The sequence below is a fragment of the Heterodontus francisci genome, chromosome 44 (genome assembly GCF_036365525.1).
Source record: "Heterodontus francisci isolate sHetFra1 chromosome 44, sHetFra1.hap1, whole genome shotgun sequence".
In the NCBI taxonomy this organism is placed as follows: Eukaryota; Metazoa; Chordata; class Chondrichthyes; order Heterodontiformes; family Heterodontidae; genus Heterodontus; species Heterodontus francisci.
In genome coordinates, this window is record NC_090414.1 from 16,242,896 (window position 1) to 16,267,915 (window position 25,020).

General features: G+C 51.7%; 1 protein-coding gene across 1 annotated transcript; it reads right to left on the reverse strand.

Annotated features, from left to right (window-relative positions):
• Positions 1-2,771: 2,771 nt before the first annotated feature.
• Positions 2,772-21,338, reverse strand: LOC137355857 (cathepsin F-like). Its single transcript, XM_068021450.1, has 12 exons — positions 21,253-21,338; positions 19,808-19,961; positions 19,350-19,410; positions 18,816-18,926; positions 16,237-16,403; positions 14,749-14,845; positions 14,569-14,649; positions 13,501-13,620; positions 13,145-13,209; positions 11,601-11,691; positions 4,317-4,375; positions 2,772-3,566 (listed from the first exon to the last, which is right to left on the reverse strand). The coding sequence occupies exons 2-12, from the start codon at positions 19,937-19,939 to the stop codon at positions 3,492-3,494; spliced, it is 1,059 nt and encodes a 352-aa protein (XP_067877551.1). The 5' UTR covers positions 19,940-19,961; positions 21,253-21,338; the 3' UTR covers positions 2,772-3,491.
• Positions 21,339-25,020: the final 3,682 nt, after the last annotated feature.

Genomic DNA, 25,020 nt, shown 5'->3' on the forward strand with positions numbered 1-25,020 from the left:
TAATCAAGAGGTTCGGGTGGTTTATATATAGAATAACAGATACCCGGGAGTGAGTTACAGACTGGAATCTAATCGAGGGGTTCGGGTGGTTTACATATAGAATAACAGATACCCGGGAGTGAGTTACAGACTGGAATCTAATCAAGAGGTTCGGGTGGTTTATATATAGAATAACAGATACCCGGGAGTGAGTTACAGACTGGAATCTAATCGAGGGGTTCGGGTGGTTTATATATAGAATAACAGATACCCGGGAGTGAGTTACAGACTGGAATCTAATCAAGGGGTTCGGGGTGGTTTATATATAGAATAACAGATACCCGGGAGTGAGTTACAGACTGGAATCTAATCGAGGGGTTCGGGGTGTTTATATATAGAATAACAGATACCCGGGAGTGAGTTACAGACTGGAATCTAATCGAGGGGTTCGGGGTGGTTTATATATAGAATAACAGATACCCGGGAGTGAGTTACAGACTGGAATCTAATCAAGGGGTTCGGGGTATTTATATATAGAATAACAGATACCCGGGAGTGAGTTACAGACTGGAATCTAATCGAGGGGTTCGGGGTGGTTTATATATAGAATAACAGATACCCGGGAGTGAGTTACAGACTGGAATCTAATCAAGGGGTTCGGGTGATTTATATATAGAATAACAGATACCCGGGAGTGAATTACAGACTGGAATCTAATCGAGGGGTTCGGGGGTGTTTATATATAGAATAACAGATACCTGGGAGTGAATTACAGACTGGAATCTAATCAAGGGGTTCGGGTGATTTACATATAGAATAACAGATACCCGGGAGTGAGTTACAGACTGGAATCTAATCGAGGGGTTCGGGGGGGGTTTCTATGTCGAATAACAGATACCCGGGAGTGAATTACAGACTCGAATCTAATTGAGGGGTTCGGGGAGTTTATATATAGAATAACAGATACCCGGGAGTGAGTTACAGACTGGAATCTAATCAAGGGGTTCGGGTGATTTATATATGGAATAACAGATACCCGGGAGTGAGTTACTGACTGGAATCTAATCGAGGGGTTCGGGGAGTTTATATATAGAATAACAGATACCCGGGAGTGAGTTACAGACTGGAATCTAATCGAGGGGTTCGGGGGGTTTATATATAGAATAACAGATACCCGGGAGTGAATTACAGACTGGAATCTAATCAAGGGGTTCGGTGTGTTTATATGTAGAATAACAGATACCCGGGAGTGAGTTACAGACTGGAATCTAATCGAGGGGTTCAGGGTGGTTTACATATAGAACAACAGATACCCAGGAGTGAGGTACAGATTGAAATCTAATCGAGGGGTTCGGTGGGGTTTATATATAGAATAACAGATACCCGGGAGTGAGTTACAGACTGGAATCTAATCGAGGGGTTCGGGGTGGTTTATATATAGAATAACAGATACCCGGGAGTGAGTTACAGACTGGAATCTAATCGAGGGGTTCAGGGTGGTTTATATATAGAATAACAGATACCCGGGAGTGAGTTACAGACTGGAATCTAATCGAGGGGTTCGGGGGTGGTTTATATATAGAATAACAGATACCCGGGAGTGAGTTACAGACTGGAATCTAATCGAGGGGTTCGGGTGGTTTATATATAGAATAACAGATACCCGGGAGTGAGTTACAGACTGGAATCTAATTGTGAAGTACAAATTATATCACGAACTGAGAATAATACATGATGAGGCGGAGGTTGACTTGTAGTGAACATAACCGAGATAGTTTATTGCGTTCAGTGCCCATGCTCAGCCACTGAGACACATATCGAGAAGCCAGATTGGAGGGTGGAGCTACTTTTGATATCATCAAGCCATTTCTATCCCTAACACCCACACAGTATGAACGGAGCTGGAGAAGGGATAAGGCTGACGGAACAGAGCCTCCAGTTCCTGCTCCATTCCCAGCCATTCCCAGTGTTAACTCTGCTGGTTTTTGGATCTGGTGCTCTTGCTAGATTCTCGGAGTAATATATCCAAATCTGGGCCCAAATTGGAATCGGAGTGATGGGGGTTGGGAGTGCAGGATAACGGGTCCTCTGCCCCTGGCCTTCTGTGCGATATGTATGACAAGAGATTGGGGTGTAGGCACTTCCTGAACTTCCCAGGAATTCCATCAGGTCCACCCAGCTGAAGCCAGTCTGCTGAAAGCAACGGAATGCCCTTCATACTGGGCCCTTCCTAAGCTTCCGGAATTGTGTCTCAGAAAAGGAAGTCATTCCCAGCGGGATTTCCCTCCTTTGGGACCTTTGCTGCACTGGGTTACATAGAATTACACAGCATTCATAGCACAGAAGCAGGCAACCTTTTCCGAGCTCAGGGTGGAATAACGGGGAAAAGGAAAAGGACACTTTGGAGTTGGGAAAACCCACAGCGTTAGGACCAAAACCCAGCCTTGCTAGTATTTAAAATGTGGAATTACATAGGAGAGACGGTACAGAAACAGGCCATTCCGCCCATCTGCTCCATGATGGTGTTTATGCCCCCTATGAGCCTCCCTCCACATCCGGGACACAGAGTGGGATTATTGACCTCTCCAGTGAGTGACCCGGAGTCCTGCTCTGTATCACCTCAATGAGATCCCAGCCTGCAACTCCGTCCCAGGTACCTGGAGTTTCAGATCCCGGGGAATTCATTTCAGTTTGTTTTGTTCTCCCATTTCTCAAACGCGGCACGTCAATGGATGGGGCCATTAGCTGACTGGGCCCCCTGGAGATGGTGATCACAAAATAACTCCAGTCACTTTGATGCTCATTGCTTTATTAAGCTGTTGCAGAAGCTGAGAGCCAAGTACAGTCACGCCAAATTAGATAACAGCAATTACAATGAACCAGTCCCTTCCCATTAGATACAATTCCAATGAACCAGTCCCTTCCCATTGGCCAGAATTCCAATGAACCAGTCCCTTCCCATTGGCCAGAATTCCAATGAACCAGTCCCTTCCCATTGGCCAGAATTCCAATGAACCAGTCCCTTCCCATTGGCCAGAATTCCAAGAAACCAGTCCCTTCCCAATGGCCAGAATTCCAATGAACCAGTCCCTTCCCACTAACCAGAATTCCAATGGACCAATTTCTTTCCCACTTACTGCTGGTTTGGCGGTTAGTAGTACAAGTTAACTCCCAAAGCTGAAAACCTCTATTGTTGGTCAAGATATCTGGCTTTCCCGCTTGGAACCAATTGCTGTTTGGATCAGTAACTGGGCTACAAGCTTTGCGATGAGTACACTAATCTGCTGGTCAGACTCTGCCTAATACCGGTGTAACATCTCACACTTAGCTGATCGGGCAACAACACAACACTGGCTTTGCGAGGTGCTTTGGCGAGATCTCGTGTCGCGGAAGTCCCCTTGGTGTACAGAAGGTGCGTTAAGCTGCAAATGCGAATGCTAAACTTCGGAACGCTGCACGTAGTTGAATAGCTCAGCTCTTGCCAGCGTTTCATCGTGCCTTCCTCAACTCTTTTAACTAACGAAGGAAGAGCAGGGAAACCTGTTCAATCCGCATGAATTCTCTCCTCGGTAGATACGGAAGTATCCCTGTTGACAATAAAGGAGAGCGGATAAAGTGACTTGGGTGACCACTACTCCCGTCCACTAGAAATGGAGTTTTCTGGGAATGGGGAATGATATCTTCATGTAATATAAATAGAGAGAGAGAGAGAGAGCACTGCAGTCTTACTCCCATTGACAGAATTCCAGTATATCAATCCCTTTCCCATTTACCCCTGTGATTGGGGATTCAATTGGTGAGGTTCCCAAAGATCTGCGGGGTCGTTAATAGTGTCCACGTGACCAAACATGCTCCCTCCACTGAGGTCACACCTAGGTCAGTGGTAAAGGATCCCGCTCTCCCGACGGATCGACTGCTGCTTTGTGTCCCACCCTACCACGGGGAGGACAATCTCTGGCAGGCTCCTGGGAAACCAGAACGGTCCTCTACAATCCACGGGACTGATGAAATTTCCCAGGATGGCAGGGAGGAAGATAAAGTGGGACTAATTGGAGAGGTGTCTCAAAGAGCTGACACAGGCACCAAGGGCTCAATGGCCTCCCTTTGTGCGATTCGATTCTAGGCGCCACCAGGAGATCCCTTTCGCACCCCCAGAGTCATCACTCAGGGGTCCATGGATACTTTGCAGGTGGTAGTTCTCTCGCCTGCACGCAAGGGTTACGGAACCAAGGTGGGGAGATGGGAGTTAAGATACAGATCGAGTATGAGCGAACTGAGTGGTTCGAGGGGCTGAATGGCCTCCTCCTCCGACCTATGTGCCAATGGAAACCACTAACCTTCTCTCCCCAGTTGGCGCCCCAGCTGTTCTTGATGATCCAGTACGGTAGGCCTCGCGCTGTAACGAATGAGAGAGGAACACACAGTCAGTGGACGAGACCTCGTTTCTGTTCCTGGCTGTCGAGCCGATGAAATAGTCTTCCCGGAGACCAGTGCCACTTGGGAACATTTCACCGCGGTCAAAGTTTAATTCCTGAACGATTTAACAGAGCAATCCTGTGTGGGCAAGGGGACGAGAAGGCTGGGCTGCCCCATGAGGTCAGAGAGCAGCCTTGTGCTGTTGTGCCCAGTTCGATTCACCAGCCCTCAGGAGATCACTGGACCATGCAGTGTGAGGGCTGGAGATGGGGGTAGGAAGGATTAGAGAAAGCTTTGCCCCATTGCAATATTTAAAATATTAAATGGGAAGGGTGAGGCAAATTGTGACTTCAACGTCTGGCCAAAAGCGATCAATTTAGATTTGAGGGAAGGAGAATTATTGCCCACTGTCATTCCTGTAACGCCCCGAATGGAGAGTCATCCCTCAATTTTGCTTCAAAGGAGCAGAAGGGGAAAATAGCACGAGTTTTTTATCTTGCGAACGGGCTGCCATGTTTCGTGCATCACAACAGGAGCAAGATGTCAAAAGAAAGGCGTCATTGGCTGGAAAGCGCTTTGGGACGTCCCGTGGTTGTGGAAGGTGCGATAGATACAAGTTCTGAGGTTGCGTGGAAGGCCTTCCTATTGGTGGAACACTTTGCCTCTGCACTGTGGCTGACCTTTGAAATTCGCCAAGGAAGAGTATGAAAAATGGCAGAGAATTATTCACAGAGCACTTGGCTGGGACTGGCTTTCCCACGCAGGACGGATAGCAGGGCAGTACTGAGGGAGTGCTGCACTGTCACAGGGTCAGTACTGAGAGAGTGCTGCAGTGTCACAGGGTCAGTACTGAGAGAGTGCTGCACTGTCACAGGGTCAGTACTGAGGGAGTGCTGCACTGTCACAGGGTCAGTACTGAGAGAGTGCTGCACTGTCACAGGGTCAGTACTGAGGGAGTGCTGCACTGTCGGAGGGTCAGTACTGAGGGAGTGCTGCACTGTCAGAGGGTCAGTACTGAGGGAGTGCTGCACTTTCGGAGGGTCAGTACTGAGGGAGTGCTGCACTGTCACAGGGTCAGTACTGAGGGAGTGCTGCACTGTCAGATGGTCAGTACTGAGGGAGTGCTGCACTTTTGGAGGGTCAGTACTGAGGCAGTGCTGCACTGTCGGAGGGTCTGTACTGAGGGAGTGCTGCACTGTCGGAGGGTCAGTACTGAGGGAGTGCTGCACTGTCGGAGGGTCAGTACTGAGGGAGTGCTGCACTGTCGGAAGGTCAGTACTGAGGGAGTGCTGCACTGTCACAGGGTCAGTACTGAGGGAGTGCTGCACTGTCGGAGGGTGAGTACTGAGGGAGTGCTGCACTGTCGGAGGGTCAGTACTGAGGGAGTGCTGCATTGTCAGATGGTCAGTACTGAGGGAGTGCTGCACTTTTGGAGGGTCAGTACTGAGGGAGTGCTGCACTGTCGGAGGGTCTGTACTGAGGGAGTGCTGCACTGTCGGAGGGTCAGTACTGAGGGAGTGCTGCACTGTCGGAGGATCAGTACTGAGGGAGTGCTGCACTGTCGGAAGGTCAGTACTGAGGGAGTGCTGCACTGTCACAGGGTCAGTACTGAGGGAGTGCTGCACTGTCGGAGGGTGAGCACTGAGGGAGTGCTGCACTGTCGGAGGGTCAGTACTGAGGGAGTGCTGCATTGTCAGAGGGTCAGTACCGAGGGAGTGCTGCACTGTCGGAGGGGCCGTACTGAGGGAGTGCTGCACTTTCGGAGGGTCAGTACTGAGGGAGTGCTGCACTGTCACAGGGTCAGTACTGAGGGAGTGCTGCACTGTCGGAGGTTCAGTACTGAGGGAGTGCTGCACTGTCAGAGGGTCAGTACTGAGGGAGTGCTGCACTTTCGGAGGGTCAGGACTGAGGGAGTGCTGCACTATCAGAGGGTCAGTACTGAGGGAGTGCTACACTGTCAGAGGGTCAGTACTGAGGGAGTGCTGCACTTTTGGAGGGTCAGTACTGAGGGAGTGCTGCACTGTCGGAAGGTCAGTACTGAGGGAGTGCTGCACTGTCGGAGGGTCAGTACTGAGGGAGTGCTGCACTGTCGGAAGGTCAGTACTGAGGGAGTGCTGCAGTGTCGGAGGGTCAGTACTGAGGGAGTGCTGCACTGTCACAGGGTCAGTACTGAGGGAGTGCTGCACTGTCGGAGGTTCAGTACTGAGGGAGTGCTGCACTGTCAGAGGGTCAGTACTGAGGGAGTGCTGCACTTTCGGAGGGTCAGGACTGAGGGAGTGCTGCACTATCAGAGGGTCAGTACTGAGGGAGTGCTACACTGTCAGAGGGTCAGTACTGAGGGAGTGCTGCACTTTTGGAGGGTCAGTACTGAGGGAGTGCTGCACTGTCGGAAGGTCAGTACTGAGGGAGTGCTGCACTGTCGGAGGGTCAGTACTGAGGGAGTGCTGCACTGTCGGAAGGTCAGTACTGAGGGAGTGCTGCAGTGTCGGAGGGTCAGTACTGAGGGAGTGCCGCATTGTCGCAGAGTCAGTACTGAGGGAGTGCTGCACTGTCGGTGAGTCAGTACTGAGGGAGTGCCGCACTGTCGCAGAGTCAGTACTGAGGGAGTGCTGCATTGTCAGAAGGTCAGTACCGAGGGAGTGCTGCACTGTTGGAGGGTCAGTACTGAGGGAGCGCTGCACTGTCAGAGGGTCAGTACTGAGGGAGTGCTGCACTGTCCGGGCGTCAGTACTGAGGGAGTGCTGCATTGTCAGAGGGTCAGTACTGAGAGAGTGCTACTCTGTCAGAGGGTCAGTACTGAGAGAGTGCTGCACTGTCGGAGGGTCAGTACTGAGGGAGTGCTGCACTGTCAGAGGGTCAGTACTGAGGGAGTGCTGCACTTTCAGAGGGTCAGTACTGAGAGAGTGCTGCATTGTCAGAGGGTCAGTACTGAGAGAGTGCCGCACTGTCGCAGAGTCAGTACTGAGGGTGTGCTGCATTGTCAGAGGGTCAGCACCGAGGGAGTGCTGCACTGTCGGAGGGTCTGTACTGAGGGAGTGCTGCACTGTCGGAGGGTCAGTACTGAGAGAGTGCTGCACTGTCAGAGGGTCAGTACTGAGGGAGTGCTGCACTACAGGGTCAGTACTGAGGGAGTGCTGCACTGTCAGATGGTCAGTACTGAGGGAGTGCTGCACTTTTGGAGGGTCAGTACTGAGGGAGTGCTGCACTATCGGAGGGTCTGTACTGAGGGAGTGCTGCACTGTCGGAGGGTCAGTACTGAGCGAGTGCTGCACTGTCGGAGGGTCAGTACTGAGGGAGTGCTGCACTGTCGGAAGGTCATTATTGAGGGAGTGCTGCACTGTCACAGGGTCAGTACTGAGGGAGTGCTGCACTGTCGGAGGGTGAGTACTGAGGGAGTGCTGCACTGTCGGAGGGTCAGGACTGAGGGAGTGCTGCATTGTCAGAGGGTCAGTACCGAGGGAGTGCTGCACTGTCGGAGGGGCCGTACTGAGGGAGTGCTGCACTTTCGGAGGGTCAGTACTGAGGGAGTGCTGCACTGTCACAGGGTCAGTACTGAGGGAGTGCTGCACTGTCGGAGGTTCAGTACTGAGGGAGTGCTGCACTGTCAGAGGGTCAGTACTGAGGGAGTGCTGCACTTTCGGAGGGTCAGGACTGAGGGAGTGCTGCACTATCAGAGGGTCAGTACTGAGGGAGTGCTGCACTTTTGGAGGGTCAGTACTGAGGGAGTGCTGCACTGTTGGAAGGTCAGTACTGAGGGAGTGCTGCACTGTCGGAGGGTCAGTACTGAGGGAGTGCTGCACTGTCGGAAGGTCAGTACTGAGGGAGTGCTGCAGTGTCGGAGGGTCAGTACTGAGGGAGTGCCGCACTGTCGCAGAGTCAGTACTGAGGGAGTGCTGCACTGTCGGTGAGTCAGTACTGAGGGAGTGCCGCACTGTCGCAGAGTCAGTACTGAGGGAGTGCTGCATTGTCAGATGGTCAGTTCCGAGGGAGTGCTGCACTGTTGGAGGGTCAGTACTGAGGGAGCGCTGCACTGTCAGAGGGTCAGTACTGAGGGAGTGCTGCACTGTCCGGGCGTCAGTACTGAGGGAGTGCTGCATTGTCAGAGGGTCAGTACTGCGAGAGTGCTACTCTGTCAGAGGGTCAGTACTGAGAGAGTGCTGCACTGTCGGAGGGTCAGTACTGAGGGAGTGCTGCACTGTCAGAGGGTCAGTACTGAGGGAGTGCTGCACTTTCAGAGGGTCAGTACTGAGAGAGTGCTGCATTGTCAGAGGGTCAGTACTGAGAGAGTGCCGCACTGTCGCAGAGTCAGTACTGAGGGTGTGCTGCATTGTCAGAGGGTCAGCACCGAGGGAGTGCTGCACTGTCGGAGGGTCTGTACTGAGGGAGTGCTGCACTGTCGGAGGGTCAGTACTGAGAGAGTGCTGCACTGTCAGAGGGTCAGTACTGAGGGAGTGCTGCACTGTCACAGGGTCAGTACTGAGGGAGTGCTGCACTGTCAGATGGTCAGTACTGAGGGAGTGCTGCACTTTTGGAGGGTCAGTACTGAGGGAGTGCTGCACTGTCGGAGGGTCTGTACTGAGGGAGTGCTGCACTGTCGGAGGGTCAGTACTGAGGGAGTGCTGCACTGTCGTAGGGTCAGTACTGAGGGAGTGCTGCACTGTCGGAAGGTCAGTACTGAGGGAGTGCTGCACTGTCACAGGGTCAGTACTGAGGGAGTGCTGCACTGTCGGAGGGTGAGTACTGAGGGAGTGCTGCACTGTCGGAGGGTCAGTACTGAGGGAGTGCTGCATTGTCAGAGGGTCAGTACCGAGGGAGTGCTGCACTGTCGGAGGGGCCGTACTGAGGGAGTGCTGCACTTTCGGAGGGTCAGTACTGAGGGAGTGCTGCACTGTCACAGGGTCAGTACTGAGGGAGTGCTGCACTGTCGGAGGTTCAGTACTGAGGGAGTGCTGCACTGTCAGAGGGTCAGTACTGAGAGAGTGCTGCACTGTCGGAGGGTCTGTACTGAGGGAGTGCTGCACTGTCAGAGGGTCAGTACTGAGAGAGTGCTGCACTGTTGGAGGGTCTGTACTGAGGGAGTGCTGCACTGTCGGAGGGTCAGTACTGAGAGAGTGCTGCACTGTCGGAGGGTCAGTACTGAGAGAGTGCTGCACTGTCGTTGGGTCAGTACTGAGGAAGTGCTGCACTGTCGGAGGGTCAGTACTGAGGGAATGCTGCACTGTCGGAGGGTCTGTACTGAGGGAGTGCTGCACTGTCGGATGGTCAGTACTGAGGGAGTGCTGCACTGTCAGAGGGTCAGTACTGAGGGAGTGCTGCACTTTCAGAGGGTCAGTACTGAGAGAGTGCTTCATTGTCAGAGGGTCAGTACTGAGGGAGTGCTGCACTGTCGGAGGGTCAGTACTGAGGGAATGCTGCACTGTCAGAGGGTCAGTACTGAGGGAGTGCTGCACTGTCGTAGGGTCAGTACTGAGGGAATGCTGCACTGTCGGAGGGTCAGTACTGAGGGAGTGCTGCACTGTCGGAGGGTCAGTACTGAGAGAGTGCCACACTGTCGGAGAGTCAGTACTGAGGGAGTGCTGCATTGTCAGAGGGTCAGTACCGAGGGAGTGCTGCACTGTCGCAGGGTCAGTACTGAGGGAGTGCCGCACTGTCGGAGGGTCAGTACTGAGGGAGCGCCGCACTGTCAGAGGGTCAGTACTGAGAGAGTGCTGCACTGTCGGAGGGTCTGTACTGAGGGAGTGCTGCACTGTCAGAGGGTCAGTACTGAAGGAATGCTGCACTGTCGGAGGGTCAGTACTGAGAGAGTGCTGCACTGTCGGAGGGTCAGTACTGAGAGAGTGCTGCACTGTCGGAGGGTCAGTACTGAGAGAGTGCTGCACTGTCGGAGGGTCAGTACTGAGGGAGTGCTGCACTGTCGGAGGGTCAGTACTGAGGGAGTGCTGCACTGTCGGAGGGTCAGTACTGAGGGCGTGCTGCACTGTCGGAGGGTCAGTACTGAGGGAGTGCTGCACTGTCGGAGGGTCAGTACTGAGGGCGTGCTGCACTGTCGGAGGGTCAGTACTGATGGTGTGCTGCACTGTCGGAGGGTCAGTACTGAGGGAGTGCTGCACTGTCGGAGGGTCAGTACTGAGGGAGTGCTGCACTGTCGGAGGGTCAGTACTGAGGGAGTGCTGCACTGTCGGAGGGTCAGTACTGAGGGAGTGCTGCACTGTCGGAGGGTCAGTACTGAGAGAGTGCTGCACTGTCGTTGGGTCAGTACTGAGGGAGTGCTGCACTGTCGGAGGGTCAGTACTGAGGGCGTGCTGCACTGTCGGAGGGTCAGTACTGAGGGAGTGCTGCACTGTCAGAGGGTCAGTACTGAGAGAGTGCTGCACTGTCGGAGGGTCAGTACTGAGGGAGTGCTGCACTGTCGGAGGGTCAGTACTGAGGGAGTGCTGCACTGTCGGAGGGTCAGTACTGAGGGAGTGCTGCACTGTCGGAGGGTCAGTGCTGAGAGAGTGCTGCACTGTCGTTGGGTCAGTACTGAGGGAGTGCTGCACTGTCGTTGGGTCAGTAATGAGGGTGTGCTGCACTGTCGGAGGGTCAGTACTGAGGGCGTATAACACTGTCGGAGGGTCAGTACTGAGAGAGTGCTGCACTGTCAGAGATGCCATCTTTCGGATGAGACTTTAAACCCCATCTGCCCTCTCAGGTGGATGTAAAATATCCCACGGCCACTATTGGAAGAAGAGCCGGGGTGCGGTGGGTGGGTAGTTTTCCCTGTGTCCTGGGGCCAATATTTATCCCTCCACCAACATCAGTAAAAAGCAGGTGAGATCATTATTATCCCAGCGCTGTTTTGTGGGGGCTTTCTGTGCACATTCGTGTCAACATGAGTCGACTTTCTGTCAGTGACAAGCAACGATGAGGATGCCGTTTGCGAAGAAAGAGAGGACCCGTCTCTCTCCAGTGGCTGACACAGGGCAGGCGCCGTTGCTGCTCCTTGCTGGCCTCACCTCGGATCCTGGGATCGGGGCTTGGGTTTTCATCACCCCTTCCTTCCCAGCCCTCTTGAGAAATGAGCAGAGAAGGGATGCGGAGTCAAACCCCAGTCAGAAAACACCAAATTGCTCAATTGCTGTGATTGCAGCCCCCCCGCCCCCCCCCCCCCCCCCCCCCCGCTCTTGCCTATTCGTTGAGTTAGGGGATTAGTAAACAACACTTACAAACACCGTATCCTACAATGAGTACCACATGATTCAGCTTCCACGGACTGCAGTAACATGAGAAAGGCCTGGCTATACCTCTCTTGTAACCCTAAAGAAAACCAAAGGATGGATTAGATCAGCTTCAGTTGTGTTTCTCATGGACATTGTCATTACAGCCTTCCACCTGAAGTGCAAGAATGATGGGATGTTGTCATTCGTGCTTTATCTCAGATGAGGAAACTCTGAGACCTCTGGTTAAAACCCTTTGCTTATCAAGGACTGAACATCACCCCTTCATCCATGGGTAAGAACTCATGTTGCAGAAGACCCATTGTAGGGAGGTCACCAATGGCTGTGCCAGTCTCAGCAAGACTAGGCAGAATATAGATATGATCAATTGCATCCTCTGGTCTTGATGCCAACGATCTCACCATGTCACCTACCCCTGGCCAACCTCCCTTCAATGTATCTGTGCATTCCTTGTCCATTGTACTCGCTCATGGGAATCTGTGGGCATCAGTTCTGGGCACCACACCTTAGCAAGGATATATTGGCCTTGGAGAGAGTGCAGTGTAGATTGACCAGAATGATACCTGGACTCCAAGGGTCAAATTACGAGGAGAGATGACACCAACTAGGCTTGTATTCCCTGAAATTTAGAAGGTTAGCGGGTGATCTGATCAAAGATTCCAAGATATTAAGGGGAACTGATAGGGTCGATGGTGAGAAACGATTTCCGCTGGTTGGGGGAGTCCAGGACGAGGGGGCAGAGTCTAAAAATGAGAGCCAGACCTTTCAGGAGTGAAATGAGGAAACACTTCCACACACAAAGGGTGGTAGAAGTTTGGAACTCTCTTCCACAAACGGCAATCGATGCTGGATCAATTGTAAATGTTAAATCGGAGATTGGTAGATTGTTGTTAACCAGAGGTATTAAGGGATATTTGTTAAAGGTGAGTAAATGGAGTTAGGTCACAAATCAACTATGATCTCATTGAATGTTAGAACCGGCTCGAGGGGCTGAATGGCCTCCGCCTGTTCCCGTGTCCCTTCCCTTCTTACCTCCTTCCAATACGTGCACATAGCTTTGTAGCTATCTCCATTACTACTGCTGGCACCCCTCTGTATCCTCGACTGACTTACGATTCACTCTGCTCTCCCCCTCCCCCACCAACCCCGCCGTTCTCTCTTGGCCTCACTCCCAACTGGGGTCCCCACCCCTGCCAACCACGGGCGGCCCCTCCTTTCCGCCCACACCAGTGCAAAACGGGAGCTCCTCTTCTCCGGCCAAGCCCAGCAGGCTGCTGCAGCTGGCCGGCCTGGCGTAAAATGAGGGGCCTTGAGGCCCAGCTGTGGGCCTCGGGCCTACCAATTCAGGATTGCTCCCGGTTGACGTCAGCAGGCCCGAGAGGTAGAAGCAGCCTCCGGCCCGGCCTACTTAGTGGCCGATGTGCCCGGTTAATGGCGGCGTGTCGCTGGTGCAGCCGGGGGTCCGGGGGGAGGGGGTTGTGCTGGAGCTCATGCATGACGTAAGGAACGGGGAGGAATGAACAGAGTGTTACCTTCATGGCTGCAGCGTTCATCTGAATGATGATTGGGCCTTTTTGAGCGACCCACGCTTTCATTTCTGAAAAAGAGAGGGAGATGAATATTAGAGCCCCAGGTAACACATACAAACAGAGGAACTGCTCGTCATCTCATTGCAGGCTGTGGAGGGAGGGGCGGCCATCGTGAGGTTGTGCGCCTCGAGAAGCGCAGGTCATCGCTCGCGGCTTCTCCTCAGTTTGTGAATGGGGGTGAGGCGGGGGAAAGTGTCGCTGCGTCGGGGGTAAGGGTGACGGGCAGGCTGGGTGTTCGCGTCTCCCCTCCTGCTCAAACGCTGACCCGTGTTGGAATCGGCACGGGAACGGAAACTCACCCACTTCATGCGAGCGGATGTTATGATAGGTCGTAATTTTAACAACAGCCCTTGAACGTCTGAAGGTGCAGGAACCCTTTAAGGCTTTATACCTGTAGTCCACTTGACGCATTACTCCCCCTGTTAATACCAAGAACACACATTGCTGTAAGGGAGGATATGCTTCAATGACATATTGGTTAGTGTAAAACTCCCTCCATGGCCCCCTCTCCCTATCTCTGTAACCCCCAACACCCCCCCCCCCCCCACCCACCCCTCCCCACAACCCTCCGAGATCTCTCGGCTCCTCCATTTCCACCCTCTTGTCCATCCCCCGATTCCCATCGCTCCGCCCTTGGCGGCCGGGCCTTCAGCTGCCTGGGGGCCCTAAGCTCTGGAATTCCCTCCCTGAACCTCTCCGCCTCTCTCTCTCTCTCTCTCCGCCTCTCTCTCTCTCTCTCTCTCTCTCCGCCTCTCTCTCTCTCTCCACCTCTCTCTCTCTCTCTCTCCGCCTCTCTCTCTCTCTCTCCTCCTTTAAGACACTCCTTAAAACCGACCTCCTTGACCGAGCTTTTGGTCGCCTGACCCTAATTATGTGGCTCGGGGTCAAATTTAGCTTTATACTTCTCCTGTGAAGCGCCTGGGATGTATTACTACGTTAAAAGGCGCTATATAAATGAAATTTGTTGTTGTCCACCACCTTCCCAATAGCAATAAATGCTGGTCTTGCTCAAATGTCCGGAATGAATATAACAAGGCGGCCAAGTGACCAGAATCTGCTGGGCCAATGGCAGCGATCATTGTGGCATTAATAATGACCTGTGAAGCTAGGTCTGGTACTTAACAGCGTAAGGAGACTTCTAATGTGGAGAATTATCTTCCTGCACTGCCACTCAACCTCTCTGGCCCAGAAAGGGAACAATTTAAACTGCGGAGTCTCAGCTGAACGACCTTTTTTTTTTAAAAAAACGTTTAAAATTTTGCGTTTCTTTTTTCTAACTTTTCCAATCTGTCTTTCTTTCTCTCTCTCTCGCCACCCAATCTTCCGCTCCCTCCCTTCATTTCTCTTTCTGCCCCTGATTTCCTTACCTAAGCTTATGATGGCGTTGAAAGCAGTGTAAGGGTAGCCTCCTTTGCAGGCCCTGTCCCAGGAATCACAATCGAGCAGCTCTGCATGAGAGAGGAATCAATTAAAAAGGTTGTCCAGACTCCAGTCATGGTGATGGCCCCTGAACCAGCTGGGCAGCCCAATTTAAAGTGATGTATTACCTTGCTCTGACAAAACTATGAGCTTCTTTCTCCTGATATACCACATGGACTCAATGTTGGCAATGGTTGCAAACGCCCAGCATGATCCACACCTTTTCTGCAGATCAACGAGAGAGCACATTAGCGGTTTAGCTGCCGGAGGACCGGTTCGCCCTCATTCCCACGACCCCCACAACCTCTGTGACGCCCCCCCACCTCTACAACACTTTCCCCCCCCACCTCCTCACACCCCCCCCCCCTCCACACACCGTCCATCTCTATGAACACCGTCCTCCCCCGTTAGCCCTACATCCCTCCGAGATCTCTGCCCCTTCCCCAGCGCTCTGCCTTTTGCCCATCGCTCCACCATTGGTGGCCGTGCCTTCAGCTTCCTGGGGCCCTAAGCTCAGGACTTCCCTTCCGAAACCTCTCCGCCTCTTTCTCTCTCCTCCTTTAAGACGCTCCTTAAAATCCGACCTCTTTGACCGAGCTGTTGGTCACCTGTCCCGAATATCTCCTTGTGTGGCTCAGGTGTCAGATTTTGCTGATAGACCGCTCCTGTTCATCACCTTCGAACATTTCACTAATTCAAAGGCGCTATATGAATGCAACATTCGTTATTGGAGACTGGGGCAGTATTAGTCATGGGTCCCAGAGGAGAACTGATCCCCTAATCTGGCAGAAATTGTCAACAGAATTGTCAATTATTCCTACAGATCGCAAAACAACTCGGGTGGAATATGGAACAAGAGAGGAGGGATTGTTTGATAGGGACAGTCTAGAGGGAGCTTTACTCTGTATCTAACCCCCGTGCTGTACCTGTCCTGGGAGTATTTGATGGGGACAGTGTAGAGGCAGCTTTACTCTGTATCTAACCCCCGTGCTGTACCTGTCCTGGGAGTGTTTGATGGGGACAGTGTAGAGGGAGCTTTACTCTGTATCTAACCCGTGCTGTACCTGTCCTGGGAGTGTTTGATGGGGACAGTGTAGAGGGAGCTTTACTCTGTATCCAGCCCCGTGCTGTACCTGTCCTGGGAGTGTTTGATAGGGACAGTGTAGAGGGAGCTTTACTCTGTATCCAGCCCCGTGCTGTACCTGCCCTGGGAGTGTTTGATGGGGACAGTGTAGAGGGAGCTTTACTCTGTATCTAACCCCCGTGCTGTACCTGTCCTGGGAGTATTTGATGGGGACAATGTAGAGGGAGCTTTACTCTGTATCCAGCCCCGTGCTGTACCTGTCCTGGGAGTGTTTGATGGGGACAGTGTAGAGGGAGCTTTACTCTGTATCCAGCCCCGTGCTGTACCTGTCCTGGGAGTATTTGATGGGGACAGTGTAGAGGGAGCTTTACTCTGTATCCAGCCCCGTGCTGTACCTGTCCTGGGAGTATTTGATGAACTCAACATCAATCCCCTATCAGAAACATCTCCTTTGTGGGACTCCACTCCCTCTTGGTAACTGGACCTACCCTTCAATGGAAAAACATATTCAGATCTTAATTGTTGCTTATACCTGATTTCTAACGTAGGTCACTGCTCCTCTTTGCCTCCAATCAAAACTACAGGGAGCAGTTAAGTTTTCCAACCGCTTAGTCTCTGCTGACAAGTAGGCCTCCATTGGCCAGGTGGAGTTGTTTTCGCTGATCTCCGGGTTGAGGTAAAATGCATCAAATTCTTCATCTGGGAAAAGCGACAGCAATTTAGGAAACAGTTCAACTGATCTACAGTCACGTTATTGTGTTAGTCAGGAGTAAGCTCTATAACTCAATGGCTGGTCAGAAGCAAAGCTGTACATGGGAGACTTCAGTTAATGTGGAGAGACTGAGAGAAGCTGGGATTGTTCTCCTCAGAGCAGAGACGGTTAAGAGGAGATTTAATCGAGGCGTTCAAAATCATGAGGGGTTTTGATTGGGTGCATGAGGAGAAACTGCTTCCAGTGGCAGGAGAGTCAGTAACCAGAGGGACACAGATTTCAGACAATCAGCAAAATAACCAGAGGGGGGAGATGAGGAGAATTTCTTTGTAAGCGGCCAGTTGTTGTGATCTGGAACGTGCTGCCTGAAAGGGCGATGGAAGCAGATTCAATAGTAACTTTCAAAAAGGGGAATTGGGTAAATACTTGAGGAATTTTTAGTGCTGTGGGGAAAGAGCAGGGGAGTAAGACTAATTGGAGAGCTCTTTCAAAGGGCCAGCAGAGAGACAATGGGCTGAATGGCCTCCTCCTGTGCTATATGTCCCAGCGGATTGAAAAATAGTGAATGTAACTCCTCATTTCAAGAAAGGAGGGAGACAGAAAGCAAGAAACTATAGACCAGTTAGCCTAACATCTGTCATAGGGAAAATGCTAGAATCCATTATTAAGGAGGTAATAGCAGGCCATTTAGCAAATCATAATGCAATCAGGCAGAGCCAACATGGTTTTGTGAAAGGGAAATCGTATTTGAACTTTTTATTAGAGTTCTTTGAGGAAGTGGCAAACAAGGTGGGATAAAGGGGAACCTGTAGATGTAGTATACTTGGATTTCCAAAAGTCTTTTAATATAGTGGTAAATCAAAGGTTACTACACAAAATAAGAGCTCATGGTGTAGGGGGTAACATATTAGCATGCATAAAGGACTGGTCAGCTAACAGCAAGCAGAGATTAGGGATAAATGGGCCTTTTTCCGGTTGGCATGCTGTGACTAGTGGAGCGTCACAGGGAGCAGTGCTGGGACCTCAACTGTTTACAATTTATATCAATGGCTTGGATGAAGGGAGTGAATGTATGGTTGCCAAATTTGCTGATGACACCAAGATAGGAAGGAAAGTAAGTTGTCGAGAGGAGGTAAAGAGTCTACAAAAGGAGAGAGGTAGATTAAGTGAGTGGGCAAAAATTTGGCAGATGGAGTGTAATGTGGGAAAGTGTGAACTTGTCCCCTTTGACAGGAAGAATAGAAAATCTGTATATTATTTAAATGGAGAGAGAACTCGGTGGTATAGAGGGATCTGAGTGGTCTGGTACATGAATCATAAAAGATTAGTATGCAGATACAGCAAGTGATTAGGAAGGCAAATGGAATGTTGGCCTTTATTACAAAGCTGTGGGGATTGAGTCCCACTCCGGAGAATTGAGCCCTCATCCCTGCCGGCACTCCGGGTGCCAGAGTAGAGGGAGTGCCGCACCGCCGGAGCTGGTCACCTTTCAGATAAGGTGTTTAACCAAGGCCCCCGTCCGCCCTCTCGGGTGGATGTAAAAGACCCCACGGCCACTATTGGAAGAAGAACTGGGGGGTGGCGGGGAGTTCTCCCTGGTGTCCTGGGGCCAATATTTAACCCTCAACCAACCTCACTTTGAAAAAAAACAGATGTCTGGGTCATTATCACTGTTTGTGGGATCTTGCTGTGCACAAATTGGCTGCTGCGTTTCTTACATCAAAGCTTCGGGACTTGCTGAGGTTGTGGAAGACGATATATAAATGCACGTCTTGTTTTTTAAAAAAAAACCGGTGTGGGATTTTATCTTACTGCAGGAAATGGCTTTCACACTGTGCGATTTTCACTGTCCTCTCCAGATAGGCAACAGCTTCAGACTATGGGACAGTTCCCCAGAATCGGGACAATCACCAGTGACCTTCCGTCAAGGGGACAGAATCCCAGCCTTTGCTGGAAAAAACGTTTCTATCGTAAATCAATCGGCCATCGATTAAACGAAAGAGGCTTAGAAAAGAGGAGCCAGGCGGGGATTATTCGGTCCTCAGGCCCTTTAATTGGTCTTGAGGCAGGAAGCCCCGCCCAAGGGAGCTGCTGGCCAATCAGCGAGCCAGCAGCTTTTGGTGCCAGCAGCGCCACTGGGAGCAGTGGCCCCTGCTGGGACTGCACCCAGCCATCGGCGGCAAGGCCAGGGACGGCAAGGGGGAGGTCGGTTAGGGGTGCGGGCAGTGTGTTGCTCGTTGGGGGCGGTTGAGGCTTCGGGGGTGGGGGGGCCCACTGTGGGGCACAGGGTTTGGCCAGGCCTCTTCTCACTGACCAGTGACCAGGCTTTGGCCTATCTCGGTCAGTGGGCCTCAGCACGGCTGAGAAACCTCCACCAGATCCCGCCAAGTGTTCATTACCTGACATGTCGCTGAATTTGGTGATCCCGTACTCTGCAGACCCTCTGTCTTGGTCCTGCATCTTTTTAGCTTTCTGGAGATTCTCCGCAAAGATCCGGAACCTTTTCTCCTCTTCAGCCGAGCAAAATTCAAGAGAGAAAAAACAAACATGTAAGAGTCGGGGTGGGGGGGAGCTAGGGGTGGCCCGATTTGACATTTAAGCAAGAGTACGAACGGAGTGCACCCCACCTCCCCACTTTCACTCGTCTTGGCCTTCCCCACCCCCCGCCACCCCCGCAAATGTTGAGACTGGTGAGGTCAGCAGGGGTCAGGAATGAGGGAAACACTGGGTGATTTTCCCAGTCCCTCATCCCAGGCTCCATGAAACCGCTGGCTGTGCCGTCCTCCCGCCGGCCCGAGATTGGCCGATTCAGCACGAGACTGGGATCAAACTGGGATCTTCCTGAGCAAATTGTGGAAAGTTGGGGGGGGGGGGCGGGGCAAGTGGAGAGTGGGGGGTGGGGGAATGACAGAATAGAGTAGATGATCTCTTACCTTCTAGCTTGTCGTAGTTCTTGTTGTATGTCACTTTAAACTCCTTAAACTGGGACAATAGCTGGGATTCAGGGAAATGGAATAGGATAACAGTTAATGAAGGAATCATCCCTGTCCCTTACTTTGTTCAGAAACAAATGTAAAGTTACGGCCAAATCCCCTCAGGGGAGGATTGTAATAAAGTAGATCCGTAAAACCAATCCCTGCCCCTTATATCGGTGCGCTCTCCGGGTGTGATTGGTGGAGGCATTAGCCAATCACCTCCATTCCTGGACTTGTGGCGTCACTAAATGCGGCCTAAATATTTGGCCAAGGCACCAGGGAGGAGTTCCCTGCTGCACTTCCAATTACAGCCACCCATGAGGACATTCAAAGGTGCTTTCCTGCCCATAATTCAAGGCCCGTTTAGCGCCCTTCCTCACTGCCGAGTTTCCCAGCATGTCAGTAGGAATACTTACTCTGTCTGCGTCCTCGGTTTCAAGGTCATCTCCTTGGGGAGTGGCCTCAGACTGCAGCAGGCCGCAGGTGAAAGCGAGGCCGATTACAGCGAGTCTAAACATCGTACGAGGGGGTCCGGGCGGTTCCCGCATCCAAGTAGCGCAAGAGAAAAAGCTGGAGTGGGAAGAGGAAACAGGGGATGTCTTTTTAACCTGAGAAGGGGCCTCAGATGCAACAAACCTATTGCTTCAGTTAGAGTCATAGAGATATACAGCACAGAAACAGGCCCTTTGGCCCATCGTGTCTGTTCTAATCCCATTTTCCAGCACTTGGCCCGTAGCCTTGTCTGCTATGGCATTTCAAGTGCTCATCTAAATACTTCTTAAATGTTGTGAGGGTTCCTGCCTCTACCAGCCCCTCAGGCAGTGCGTTCCAGATTCCAGCCAGTGTCTTGGGGAGCCAAAATTTAGCCCTCAATCAACATCTTAAAAAAATAGGGCATTTATGCCCCATCTGAAAGACAGCACCTCTGACAGTGCAGCACTCTCCCAGTACTGGAACTGGGAGCGCACTGGAGTGGGGATCAAACCCACGATCTTCTGAGTTACAGGGAGATAGAGATCCCCACTGAGCCACTTTTTGAGCTAGTGATCCAGAGACACAGGCTTCCCCCCTGGGGACATCGGTTCAAATCCCACCATGGGATCAATTCAATTAATTAATAACATTCTGGAATTGAAAGCTAGTCTAAGTAATGGTGCCATGAAACTGTGGTCAATTGTCGTAAAAACCCGGCTGGTTCACTAATGTCCTACAGGGAAGGAAATCTGCCATCCTTACCCGGTCTGGCCTACATGTGACTCCACACCCACAGTAATGTGCTTGACGTTGAAATTGCTCAGTTGTCAAAGGCAATTATCAAAATTCTGGGGGTTACCATTGACCAGAAACTGAACTGGACCAGCCACATAAATACCGTGGCTTCAAGAGCAGGTCAGAGGCTCAGAATTCTGTGGTGAGTAACTCACCTCCTGACTCCCCAAAGCCTGTCCACCATCTACAAGGCACAAGTCAGGAGTGTGATGGAATACTCTCCACTTGCCTGGATGGGTGCAGCTCCAAAAATACTCAAGAAGCTCGACACCATCCAGGACAAAGCAGCCCGCTTGACTGACACCCCATCTACAAACATTCACTCCCTCCACCACTGACGCACAGTGGCAGCAGTGTGTACCATCTACAAGATGCACTGCAGCAACGCACCAAGGCTCCTTCGATAGCACCTTCCAAACCAGCGACCTCTACCAACTAGAAGGACAAGGGCAGCAAATACATGGGAACACCACCACCTGCAAGTTCCCCTCCAAGTCACACACCATCCTGACTTGGAACTATATCGGCCGTTCCTTCACTGTCGCTGGGTCAAAATCCTGGAACTCCCTAACAGCACTGTAGGTGTACTTACCCCACACGGACTGCAGCGGTTCAAGAAGGCAGCTCACCACCACCACCTACTCGAGGGCAATTAGAGATGGACAATAAATGCTGCCCTGTGTTCCTCACTCACCTGTCAGATCTCAGCAGCTTTGATGGAGTGGGGGAAACTCACGAATCTTTTATAGTTTGTTGAGTATCCCTCCTTCCACCGCACTCTGCCATCCCATTCAGTCGAGTGACCAATAGCGTGTTGAAGACAAAGATGTTTATCAAATAATCAAATAGAGAGAAGAAAAAAAACTTCTTCGGGGACTTTTCAAATTTGCATCATCATTTCGACAGTTTCTGCCTCATTTTTTTTGTTTAATCTGTCGTTTCTCCATGCTCCTGTGGCAGTGACAGTGGTTTCCCCCTCAGAGTTCTCCACGTAAACCAGCGTTTGTTTGATTTTAATCCCTGTCTGAGCACCTCGGTCTCAGATAATGGCAGGATTGCCGAGGGTCAGACTAACGACGAGCTTTATGAAAGAACCTGTGTTTATGTAGCGCCTTTCCTGTCCTCAGGTCCGCGTCGCAGCCGATCTACGTCCTCTGGGAAGCTTAGCTGCTCTGCTGTACTGCAGGAAACGCAGCTGCCAGTTCGTGCACAGCAAGATCCCGCAAGCGACGTTGGTGAAATATTGGTCAGGACACTGGGGAGAATACCTTTCCTGCACAATAGTGGCCATGGGGTCTTTGACATCCACCAGAGAGGGAAGTTGGGGGGGTGGGGAAGGGCCTCAGTTTAATGTCCCATCTTAAAGACCGCACCTCTGACAGTGTAGCACTCCCTCAGTACTGCACTGGAAGTGTAGGCCTGGATTATGGGAGGCAAGGCTTGAACTCATGACTCGTGCAAGACAGAGAGAGAGAGAAATACCAACTGATGGCACAAATGTAGCCAGCTGGACTGAATTAGGAAGCCAATAATGGGTCAATTGGTCCATCCTTTGTCCCTTTGGCATCAATACTGTTGGATATCAGAGGCTTTTCTGTCCCTGAACACGAGCAAGATTGGGGGTCATCTCCCCAATTTATCTGGCTTTAACCCTGAATGTGCCAACCATGGCTGAGTGGGTGTTAGTCCCACTCTTGCCTCTGGTTCAGGAGTTCGTGGGTTCGAACCCTTCTCAAGAGACTTTCCTACGTTACAACACCTCAGAAGTATTTCATTGGCTGTAAAGCGCTCTGGACGGCCCGAGCTCACGAGAGGCGCCATCGCAATGCAGCTCTCCCTTGCGTCATTTTGGTTCCTGGGACACGCCACATTCCCTTATCCCTTGCTGTTGTACATTTTCCTGCCTCCAGGTTGCGGCCCAGCTATTTTATGGGCGGATTTTGATTCTTTATTAGTTTCCCCCGACCATTCATTTCACCCTCATTTTTAAATTTGAGGGTACTCCCGCCATTCCTCGTAACTAAGATTCAGACTGGCATCATAGGGTGATACAATATGGCGGGAGGCCATTCGGCATCGGCAGCTGCCGCCTCGGAGGGCACGGGGCTGCCCGTGCGGCATCGCTGGAGGGCCGCCTGTTGGTCTCGCTGGGCGGCGGGGCGTGCCCTCTGGCCACCAGTTGGCCAGCCCGGCCAAAAATCATGGCGGGAGGCTGTTCCCGACACGGGTGCGGGGGGCCAAACCCTGGCCCCAAACGGGAAAACCAGCCCAAAAACCTTGGCGCCACTTCAGATACTTAATCGGACGAGTTTGGGAGACCTTATCGCTTTGTCGGCGAGTTCCCCTTTCCTCGGTTCTGTTTTTCTTATCTTCTGTACCAGTTGTCACGCTGAGTCATTGACACACAACTTGGCCTCCACGTTGAAGAATCCGATGCTGTTTGGCGCAACATAGATGGGGGCTTTTGTTATCGCCTCGAAATTAATTTTCCGTATCATAGTCCGAAAGGAACCCTGTTCACAAATATTGTCAATCCTTGTTGAAGAAATAGAGACAAAATGGGCGACCGACTGCCTGAAGGACCAGAGGCGACACGAGGAGGAACTATTTTACCCAATGAGTGGTTCGGATTTGGAACGCGCCGTCTGATAGGTGGAGACGGATTCAATAGCAGCCTTCGAAAGGGAGTTGGATAAATACTTGAAGGGGAAAGGAATTGCAGGGATGTGGGGAAAGAGCGGGGTGGGGGGGTGGGGAGGAAGTGGGACTCACTGGATTGCTCTTCGAAAGAGCCGGCACAGACGCGATGGGCCGAATGGTCCCCTTTTGTGCTGTACTATCCCATGATCCCACGGGCCAGAAGTCTGTGCTCTCCGAAAGGCTTGTTTAGTTTTTAATCTCCGGAACATCGCCCATCTCCGGCACTGGCGTCGGACCTTTACGTGAAAGGCAACGCCGAGGTGGAGGTAAATAACACAGCATGTTATCAAAAACATCCACCTGTCTCATGAGCTACGTATTATGACAGACAAGGAAGGGAGAGAAAGAGGGATTCCCTGTTTAATGCGCCAAGGGTATGGTCCCCGGGGACAGTATGCATTGTGCCTGCAGCGAACATTGAGGGTTCAAAGGTCAGAGAGATTGTGACCTGTACGGTCACTGCACTGGTGGTGGGAGTTTGGGCTACCGTTTAGGACACATTACAGAATGTGGCATGTCCGTAGTATTCCCTTTCTGGTCAATTAACAAGGAAAGACTAACAAATTCCATGACCTCAGCATGCCCCAAAATGCTTTACAGCCAATGACTGTCAAAGTGTGGTCACTGTTGTAACGTAGAAAGCCAATTTGCGCACAGCAAGATCCCGCAAACAGCAATATGATGAATACCCCCAAGTCCAGTTCGCCCTATCACCACCCACCCCCCCACCCTGTGCTCGCTGACCTACATTGGCTCCCGGTTAAGCAACGCCTCGATTTTAAAATTCTCACCCCTGTTTCCAAATCCCTCCATGGCCCTCACCTCCCTCCCTATCTCTGTAACCTCCTGCAGCCCCCACAACCCTCCGAGATCTCTGCGCTCCTCCAATTCCGCCCTCTTGTCCATCCGTTTTTTTTTTCATTCGTTCGGGGGATGTGGGCATCGCTGGCCAGGCCCAGCATTTATTGCCCGTCCCTAATTGTCCCTTGAGTAGGTGGTGGTGAGCTGCCTTCTTGAACCGCTGCAGTCCGTGTGGGGTAGGGACACCCACAGTGCTGTTGGGAAGGGAGTTCCAGGATTTTAACCCAGCGACAGTGAAGGAATGGCCGATATAGTTCCCAGTCAGGGTCAACAGAAAGTGATTGGTGAATGGGGCTCAGTTTGAGTCGGGATAGCCCCAACAAAAGCTGCCAATGGCTTGAAAAGGTTAGAAGGATGTTTGCACCCCCTCTCCCCAACTATGCAGCGATTTATCTTTAAGTGGATACCCCTCTTCATTCCCCCGATAAAGCTGGCTTCCTACAGAAGGCCAATGAGCACTGGAAGTGGATTGATCAAAGGAATAAGGCATTCGCCTCCCCCCCCATTGCAAGTGAGAATTTCCCCATTTCCTTATCATTTTTGGTGGTGCTGAATGGCCTACTCCTGTTCCTCTCTTCCTATTCCAGAGGGCTGGATAAAGCGATCCCACATGTCACGGACAGAATGGAGCTGATTGGGTAATTTCCCTGTCAATCGCGCCTGGAGATCGCACTGCCATAAGGTACCAGGATTGCTTTTGCAGTATCTAACTCTCCACCACTGACTGCATTTTGCTGGAGAAATAAGCCTGCTTTTCTTTGTGAGTCATTGCTGTAGTTTTGGTCAAGAGTTCTGTTTG

What these genes read in the sequence shown, in the direction of transcription:
- LOC137355857 (XM_068021450.1), bottom strand. Translation starts at nt 19,939, where the DNA reads ATGCGGGAACCGCCCGGACCCCCTCGTACGATGTTTAGACTCGCTGTA. An exon ending in AAACCGAGGACGCAGACAGA is followed by an intron (nt 19,411 to 19,807) that starts GTAAGTATTCCT and finishes CCTGAATCCCAG; the next exon opens with CTATTGTCCCAGTTTAAGGA. An exon ending in CAAATTCAGCGACATGTCAG is followed by an intron (nt 16,404 to 18,815) that starts GTAATGAACACT and finishes CGCTTTTCCCAG; the next exon opens with ATGAAGAATTTGATGCATTT.